Genomic DNA, 10,078 nt, shown 5'->3' with positions numbered 1-10,078 from the left:
ATAGCAAGTTATGCTACTTGATATACTTTAAGTTTACAATGTACAGTATTTGAGTTGTCTTTCTTGATCATTGTTATACACTGACTGTATTTTTGTTTCTCTCACCATATTGTGTCTATAGCTTTGTTCAAAGTGATAGGCAAAACATAGTTTAACTTTATAGAGCGCACCAAAAGTGAGCACCAATAGCATCCCAATGTCAGTAAATAGTCTAAAAAAGTGACGCGGCCACAGAGGGGTGGGAGGAGGATCCATTCGCTTCAATCTCGTTATGCAGACTTTTCAAGCGGCAGGGATCCGTCCAAGGGGCATAGCATTTGAAGAGTTACCTTTGGAACATTTCATTCATATTTCCTGGAGTTACAATTCTCGTTGTTTTAGTAGTTTTTCTTGGTAGAAACACACGTCTCGAGCGGATAGGCTACATCCTCCATATAATTATCTTCTGGCCACGCGCGGGTGCAAACAAGAAGATAGCCTACAGTATACGTATTCAGTCCAAATTAACAGGTGACTGCTGCAAATAGTGTTTGTCAGGTTTATTGTCGCTTCTCATCCGATTCTGTGACATATCAAGATTCTGCTTAGGATAGTCCTACAAACAGTGGCGCCTGTCTTAACAGTGGGACAACTTTTTTATTCTTTTTTTTAAAGTTAGCGATCTGGGAAAACACATTGTTTGTATATGTGTGTGCAAGTAGCCTCAGCAAATATTGTGGGATTTAGCTAGTATTTGAAGCGAAGAAAAGTCTGACAGTACATTGTTATGGATATTGCAACAGGTCCCGAGTCACTGGAACGCTGTTTCTTGAAGAGAAACCAATCCAAGTACCCAAGGATGTTAGACGGCATAAAGATTGAAGATCATCCCCATCGTCAAGCTACCTTTGGAGTCATGCTTGGTAAGTCCTGCATAGTTTCATCTGCATCTAAAAGAGCCTGGAGCACATATAGCACAAACAATACGAGAACGTTTTAGAATATACTTTCATTGCTGTAATTGTATGTCCTGCAGCTATAATTGCAGACCATCCTCTCACGAGCCATAGGCCTCCTTAACATTTGACATATTTTACCATTTGCTTTAGTTATCATTTTAATTATGAATGTAGTGCATTTACTATAGGCCTGCCTAAACAACAAATATCACAAATATATCATTGTATTCATGATCTCATTTAAGAAATACTGTATTTTCACCGCTAGCTGATGCCTTCTCTTTTCAGATTTAGGTGGTTTTGGCATAGCTAGCCAATTAAAACACATTCACTCAGCACTCCAGGCATATACTTCGTTTAAAATATTTAGATAAGTCCAATTATAAGACTAAGTAGGCCCTACAACCGGGTATTGTAGAGTGATATGGACTGCGTGTGATGTTTAAATAGTTACCTGTTTATGACATGTTTATAATCTATGACCTTATATTTATTAGCTAAACTGAACATTTACATTGTGAATATATAAATACTAAAGTAGAGCTAGTATGCATACTATTGTTGCAATATTTTTTTCCCCTTTTAACTTATTTTACATCCATTTTAGGGACGGAATGCCATCACCAATCTGTATGTGAAGGATGCCAGCTTCCAATATCTGACAGGTTTCTGATGAGAGTCAACGATTCCTCATGGCACGAGGAGTGTTTGCAGTGCGCTGTGTGTCAACAACCTCTAACTACCAGTTGTTACTTCCGGGATAGGAAACTGTACTGCAAACATGACTACCAACAGTAAGAACAATAATATTTATATATAGACTATTCTATGGTTGTTTTACGCACAATTAAAGATCACCAAGTAGGCTAGGCCTATTCACTTGGGCCGCATGAATGTCATTATGTTTAGAATGTGTCCAACAATTTGATAATTCCAGCCAAATGACCAATTTCAATGTAACTTTATTCATCCCATGATCCATCAGTAGGCCTACACCATTAGCTGATGTGTACATTTTTTTCAATAGTGTCACTCTCACACTGTCCAGTGCGGTCCTTATGCGCAAGCACAGATATGCGCTCGCGTTACTTGTCAGTTGCCAGACGCTCTTTAGAAAATATGGCCTACATTTATCATATACCTATAATTGAGAACATTTTGCTTTTCAAACGTTTCTTTCTTTGTATGTGGCATGTGATAATTCAGACAGTTTCAATTCACGTTAGTGTTAGTCGTAATCATTTTCCAACGTAGATAGTGTTAGTCGTAATAATTTTCTAACGTAGATGTATTCTTATAGCCAGTATCCACGACTTAGTCAAAACTATAGTCAGTCACAAAACGATTGGTTTTAGTGGAGCTTTATTATCTGCAATTTTGTTGATATTTTCTGAATTGTTATGACAAGGATCTCTTGAGGCAATGATCTCCTGGATTGGAGACCGATGATGGTCACTGCAGCATTTAGTGGAGCATTTAGCCTAACCGCTGTGTATGGTACGAGGGAGGCACAATTAATGTCTGATCATCAACCATTGAACAATTTTAGATCTAAATGTAGCTAGACATTTTGCTCGTTTCAAGATAAACAACAACCAAAACATATCGACCCACCTATTGGAATAGTTTCTTGATATTATTTCGTTATTAATCCTATATCATTGTAATAATTACACACACACACACGAACAAAATAGAACTAGAACGAGCTATAAGCCTTTTCGAAAATAGTGTGCCTATATACGAAAATACTGTCTTTAGTTCTGTTCCTTTCTTTCATTATAAGAATAATATGTCAGCATTCGACCATAAAGAAAAACGGCATGAGCAAAGCAACAACGGCATGATAAAGTTTATGGCCTTCATGGTCTCCAAATGGTTTTACACTCTGAGAACTTAAACTATCATTTCTTGAACTTATTATTATTGTTATTGTTATTGTTATTATTATTATTATTATTATTTGGTCTTTACAACTTTTGCTTCGGACGTGTTTAATTGGTAGACTAATAAGACTTGAATGGAAATGTATAGTGAAAATATTACACAAACGTTATTTATCTATAACCAACAGTAAGAACATGGCACATTTCAGATATGGTATTTTGCTGCAGATTAGCCTACATGCATGAATGGAAAGGACAAGAGAGTCCCGGAATTCTATTGGCAAAGTTACCTATGTGCGGATCCAATCAGTGCCCCTTGATATTAGTGAAACTCACTGGCTGGTGGCGTTTGCTGTTGTCTCGATGGGAGGCTTAAGTTTATTTCGCCTCACAGACTGTGTGCAACATGTGGCCCTATGTCCCCACTCATTGTAGTAGTGCTCTTCATGCTTGTCACTACATTTTAAGCTTTTTGTGTCAGGGCTTTTTAACATTGCTACTTCAGTCACTGGGGCATTATAGCTCCCAGCTAGATGCCCTGCAACAAATAATGAGCTACATCTATTGCCCTGCATCACTGTTTTTGTCAGCCATTCATCCTGCTCTGTCCAACATGACCATAGGCAGTTAGTGGTAACAATGTGAATTTCATAGCAGCAGCTCCGGGATGCCATTGCCTGGGAGATGCAGCCAGGAAACAGTGACATAGACAAATTGTGCTGGCCAGCAGGGAGAGGGATCCTGTTATTTGACCACCTTTCTCTCTGTGTTGTTTGCGAATAGAGTATGTGTGTGTGTGTGTGTGTGTGTGTGTGTGTGTGTGTGTGTGTGGATATGTTTAACTATACTTGTGGGGACCAGAAGAAGAATAGTAAACAAACAAAAATTTGACCAACTGGGGACATTTTGTTGGTATCCACAAGGTAAAATGCTATTTCTAGGGAGTTTAGGGTTAAGGTTAGAATTAGTGTTAGGGTTAGACTTAGAATTAGGTTTAGGGTTAGGGTTAGGAGCTAGGGTTAGGGTTAGGGTTAGGGTTAGGAGCTAGGGTTAGGGTTAGGGTTAAGGTTAGGTTTTCGAGTTAGGGTTAGGGTTAAGGTTAGGTTTTCGGGCTAAGGTTAGGGTTAAGTTTAGGGTTAGGGGTTAGGTAAAATAGGATTTTGAATGGGACTGAATTGTGTGTCCCCACAAGGTTAGTTGTACAAGACTGTGTGTGTGTGTGTGTGTGTGTGTGTGTGTGTGTGTGTGTGTTAAATTGTGTATGAGGTCTGAACAGGCAGTAATTTCTAGTCACATTTGGAGTGTTGTGTTGGCCGTGAAGTTGTTGTAACGGTGTGAGCTTCGAGGATATCCAGAGCCTCTAAACAGCAACCTGCTGATTCCTGTCATGTACTCCCACACTATTATCTATCATTACAAGATCCAGCCTCCCTTTCTTCACCTTCCATCAGTCTCAGGTCAAGAACTAGCAGGGGGTCCCATGTGTACACACTACCTGTATTTGTTTATTTCATTTGCATTGATGGGATACTTAGAGATGTAATTGGCACCTTTTTGACTTTTATGACACCAATTTAAGGTGCATTTATCAGCCCACAAACTGCCGTGAGCTGCAAGGCAGGCTGCTGGCCATACAACAGGAGAGGTGCCTAATTACATTCCTACAGAAATTGATTCATGCCCCATAATCATATCTGGCTACCATAAATCAAGGGATTGGCAAACGTTCATTTTCACACCTATGGCACAATTTACAGCATTATGTTCAGACAGAGGAGATTTTATGATTTTGTGTCCCAGTAAATTCTCCCTCCAACATATTTTTACAAAAGCTGTCTCAGAGTTAGGCTGAATAATGTTATTTTAGGATTAGGATAAGATTTTATTCTATAAATGTTCAGAAGACTTTCTCCTGTTGATATTAACAACTGAATTGAGCATTTTGTCCCCGCGCTACAGAAGGCTATATCGGTCCGCTAAATAGGACTAGTAAAGGCCCTGTGCACTACAAATATTTAATATATTTGTAAAATTCTGATATTTCAGGGGGTGCTGCAGCACCCTCAGCACCTCTACTTTCCACAACTATGATGTGTAGTACTTTAGACTAGTATAGGTGACAATGTAAAGCCACTACTAACCAAAGTAAATAGTTATGGTTGGTTTGGTTGTCTGCTGGGTGGGAGCTGTAACCGTAGAAACCATGAGTTGGTCATAGGTCGGTCGGTCGGGGAGTGAGATGATGTGTGAGAAGTGGAGTGGAAATACACCATCCCCCTGAGAGCTGCTTCAGACCTGGTGTTGGGAGTTCAATTAGACATCATTAGAGGACACACACATCTCCCTGAGAGGGGTGTTTTCCCTAACCAAGCATCTGATCTGAAAATACCCGTGTAATAAGGGTGTCACTCCACATGGGTTGGACAGTAGGCTACTATTGAGGAATGTTGAGCATTCTAATGGTCGGGCTGTTTTGTCAGTTTATGAGAACGTTAAGGTGTATTATTTCTGAAGATATATTGTTGTCAACTATTATATTGTGATGCTCAGACAAGTGCAGATGGGTGGCAACAGATCTAGTGAAATATTTAAATTATAATACATTCTTTTGCTAAATAAATATTTCTGCTATTTATTGCAATATTTACAATTTCTAATCTATATTGCTAATCACTTTATCCACTATATGAATATACAGTATGTTGAAGCAGCAGTATTGTTCAATTCAATATGCACATTATTATAACAGACCACTGAACTCATATCACCAGAGCCCCCTTACCTTCACTCCTTCCCTCGTAATTCTCAGTGCTGGACGATCCCCTGGGGTGCTGATAGGTGCTTTTTAGGCCTGTTCGGGGTGTCCTCCTGTGAAATTGTGTTTTTTAATTAGCTGTGTTTGGGATGCGGGGTGGTGGATAGGCTACATGCTGACGGCTAGGTTTCTACACTAGCTGCACTAGCTTACTGTGTTCCACTCACTGTAGTGTACGACACTCCTGTGTGGCCTTTGTTCTCGGTGTGAACAGGGATGCACGCAAAATGGACAAGGTTTTCTCCTGCCGCCTCCATCCCTGTGTACGCCTCCAACCCTGTGTACGGGGACATCCCTGTGTACGCCTCCATCCCTGTGTACGGGGACATCCCTGTGTATGCCTCCATCCCTGTGTACGCCTCCAACCCTGTGTATGCCTCCAACCCTGTGTACGGGGACATCCCTATGTATGCCTCCATCCCTGTGTACGCCTCCAACCCTGTGTACGGGGACATCCCTGTGTACGCCTCCATCCCTGTGTACACCTCCATCCCTGTGTACGGGGACATTCTGGAGGAGAGGACAAAGCTACTTTTACACAGACATAGTGTAGCTATGTCCTGGTGTTTAGATAATAGGATAAAAGACTAGCCAGGTCAGAAACAGTGAGATGTATTTTGCAAGAAGTAGTGTTCTTTGTCCTCAAATTTTCCCCAAAGAATGAGTGAAAGGGGGTGAAGAAGTGGCTACGGCTAGTGCTGGTCTCGAAGTAGAGGGCCCCTGCAGAAAGACAAATGTAATGTTAGCTGCCGTAAGCTGGATAATATTGCTTCAGCTTGCCTGGATTCTTAGTGCACTGACTGGGTTAGCTGTGTTCCCCTGTAAGGAAGTATTGGGTTCTATGTCAACATTGCCTGGCCTATCCTAGCAAGATAATATGATGCAATCATCTGTCATCTCATGATGTGCAAACCATTTCCCCCTACACATTGTGACCTGTTAAGGGTATTTTAGGGGGTATTAATGTGTAATGCCGTATGCACATTGTATTCATTTGGTGCATTTCCCAATGGTTAATTGAGTTTCCAATTATAAACTTGCATATTAAATGATTAATATTTTATTAAACAGGTCATAATACCCAACATAATATAGGTGTAGTCGTTCGTAAACTAATACTTAATAAAATGGTATGTTTAACATGTCTGCAACAAGGTCTTGCTTAATCACAATGTGTGTGTGTGTGTCTGTGTGTGTGTCTTTGTGTGTATCTTTGTGTGTGTCTTTGTGTGTATGCATGCTTGCACGTGTGTATGATAACAGTTGAAAAACGAAGCGTTAGCAGGATACTTTGGCAAGCCACAGAGGCTCAGCCATGTTACTGGTGGGTAGGGATGTGGGGCTACACCTCTGTGGCTTGGTGTGGGAGAGCTGTTGGCCTGAGGAGGAGAGGAGAGGAGTCCGATCTGTACTGGGAGCTGCCTGGTGGGTTTACATTAGAATGATAGCAAAGGAAGCAAAGCAACTCAAGCATGCAATTTGTTGGTAGCCACAATAACCTCATCTCCTAAAGTTGGCTGTTAGGGATCCAGTGAGGGAGCCAGCGGGACATGTCAGTCAAATAGGAATGCTCCTCATCTATGGTAAAGAAACTAGTACGTTGTGATTTTCATCAGCAGCTTCAACTCTTCAGGGGATCAAATGTATTTGCAGAGGATGACAACTATTCAAAACATACCGCAAATGTTTACTGCAATATACTGCAAAATTGGAAACGCAATCTATATGAAAATGAATATGAAAAAAGCAAAATATCCAGTTGATCGTTTCAATAGAGAGAGAAAAACAGAGAAGATACAATTAAAAAGGTAGAGAGTTAATGGCACATTAGTAGAGGTGTCAATTTGGGAAAAGATAGTAGGATTGCAGTTTTTCATTGATTTTATTGTGAAAAATAGATAAATAATTGGAATGCATTTTAGTTTTTTACAAAAATGTTTTAGTGGATGTAGCTGCAAAACAGCATCGGCTCTTTCCTTGCCTGTTCTACAAGCACCACAGTTGAACGTGCATGTGGAATTGAGACAAGGCCGCTTCTGGCTCAGGATTTCAGGGCTGGCCCCCTGCACTCTGTAAATGTGATCCCACTCTGGAATGTTTTTCCAACACGTAGGCTTTTCACAGATACACAAGAAAGGGGTGGCATCAGGGTGGCAAGTGCTGCAGTCCGAGTACTGTGTGCCTGTAGCTCACTCTCACACTAACGTCACACATTCTACAACCACATGGGGATCTGGGCATACAGTGCATTCGAAAAGTATTCAGACCCTTTTACTTTTTTGATATTTTGTTACGTTACAGCCTTATTCTAAAATTGATTAAATAAAAATGTTCCTCATCAATCTACACACAATACTCCATAATGACGAAGCAAAAACAGGTTTTTAGAAATTTTAAATAAAAAACATAAATACCTTATTTACATAAGTATTCAGCCCCTTTGCCATGAGACTCGAAATTGAGCTCAGATGCAGCCTGTTTCCATTGATCATCCTTGAGATGTTTCTACAACTTGATTGGAGTCCACCTGTGGTAAATTCAATTGATTGGACATGATTTTGAAAGGCACACACCTGTCTATATAAGGTCCCACAGTTGACAGTGCATGTCAGACCAAAAACCAAGCCATGAGGTTGAAGGAATTGTCCGTAGAGTTCAGAGACAGGATTGTGTCGAGGCACAGATCTGGTGAAGGGTAACACCATGTTTTCTGCAGCAATGAAGGTCACCAAGAACAGTGGCCTCCATCATTCTTAAATGGAAGAAGTTTGGAACCACCAAGACTCTTCCTAGAGCTGGCCGCCAGGCCAAACTGAGCAATCGGGGGAGAAGGGCCTTGGTCAGGGAGGTGACCAAGAACCCGATGGTCACTCTGACAGAGCTCCAGAGTTCCTCTGTGGAAATGGAAGAACCTTCCAGAAGGACAACCATCTCTGCAGCACTCCACCAATCAGGCCTTTATGGTAGAGTGGCCAGACGGAAGCCACTCCTCAGTAAAAGCCACATGACAGCCCGCTTGGAGTTTGCCAAAAGGCACCTAAAGGACTCTCAAACCATGAGAAACAAGATTCTCTGGTCTGGTGAAACCAAGATTGAACTCTTTGGCCTGAATGCCAAGCGTCACTTCTGGAGGAAACCTGGCATCATCCCTACGGTGAAGCATGGTGGTGGCAGCATCATGATGTGGGGATGTTTCTCAGCAGCAGGGATTGGGAGACTAGTCAGGATTGAGGGAAAGATGAACGGAGCAAAGTACAAAGAAATCCTTGATGAAAACCTGCTCCAGAGCACTCAGGACCTCAGACTGGGGCAAAGGTTCACCTTCCAACAGGACAACGACCCTAAGCACACAGCCAAGACAACACAAGTCTCTGAATGTCCTTGAGTGGCCCAGCCAGAGCCCGGACTTGAACCCGATCAAACATCTCTGGAGAGACCTGAAAAAAGCTGTGCAGCGATGATCCCAATCCAACCTGATAGAGCTTGAGACGATCTGCAGAGAAGAATGGGAGAAACTCCCCAAATACAGGTGTGCCAAGCTTGTAGCGTCATACCCAAGAAGACTCAAGGCTGTAATCACTGCCAAAGGTGCTTCAACAAAGTAATGAGTAAAGGGTCTGAATACTTATGTAAATGTGACATTTTTGTTTTGTATATATTTTTTGTGCTAACATTTCTAAAAACCTGTTTTGCTTTGTCATTATGGTGTATTGTGTGTAGATTGATGACAATTTAATCCATTCTAGAATAACGCTGCAACGTAACAAAATGTGGATACAGTCAAGGGGTCTGAATACTTTCCGAATGCGCTGTATCAGTAAGTCTACCCTCAATCAGTGGATCTCTCTCTTTCTCTTTAGCTCTCTGTTTCCCTTTCTTCTTCCCCTGTGCAGTCTGTAATCATATTTTGTTGTAGCAGTACATTCACTCATAACTTATAAATCATTACTGTGCTACTTACACTCACTGATGAATGAAATATGTCATGCTCAGTAGAAATGTCATCATGTTGGTGCATTTTGTGACTTCTTTGACATATGTATGTGCTCTGACACTTGAGCGGATGTCATTACTTCAAAACAAACTCTCTCTCTGCCACTCTTTTTCTTCATCTCTTAATGAGATTAGCTTCCAAACACTCTCTGCTCAAGCTGACTGACAGAGATCTGCACTTTTATCATAGACTGTGACCCTAAACTGTGGAGTGCTTTGTCCTGGGTGGAGGGCCTGACGGAAACAGGGTCTCCTAATCCCTTTACTTGTGTCAGGTCCAAAGAGGAGGAAGAATGGAGGCAGAATGGGATGGGGCTCCATAATGCCACAGCTCCAACTTCCCTCTAAGCCCTCTTCCACAGCCAAGTGAGCAGGAGTCACACACATACACCTACAAACATCCAACTCACATCCATAGTTCAGTGAGTTACGAAAATGTTGTGTGT

At 41.3% G+C, this 10,078-nt stretch overlaps 1 protein-coding gene across 1 annotated transcript in view; it reads left to right on the top strand.

The window, feature by feature from the left end:
• The first annotated feature begins 823 nt into the window (after positions 1 to 823).
• The window catches only part of LOC311141324 (LIM/homeobox protein LMX-1.2-like), a 58,555-nt gene continuing 49,300 nt past the window's right edge, over positions 824 to 10,078 (top strand). Inside the window, exons 1-2 of the mRNA XM_084176620.1 lie at positions 824 to 902; positions 1,546 to 1,732. Of these exons, the coding sequence (XP_084032746.1) occupies positions 839 to 902; positions 1,546 to 1,732 (251 nt within the window). The 5' untranslated portion in view covers positions 824 to 838. The remainder of the gene's footprint in view (positions 903 to 1,545; positions 1,733 to 10,078) is intronic.

The sequence above is a fragment of the Coregonus lavaretus genome (assembly GCF_964263955.1).
Source record: "Coregonus lavaretus genome assembly, chromosome: 14".
Classification (NCBI taxonomy): domain Eukaryota; kingdom Metazoa; phylum Chordata; class Actinopteri; order Salmoniformes; family Salmonidae; genus Coregonus; species Coregonus lavaretus.
Note: the sequence above shows the minus strand (reverse complement) of the source record. Positions and strands in the feature narration are given on the sequence as shown.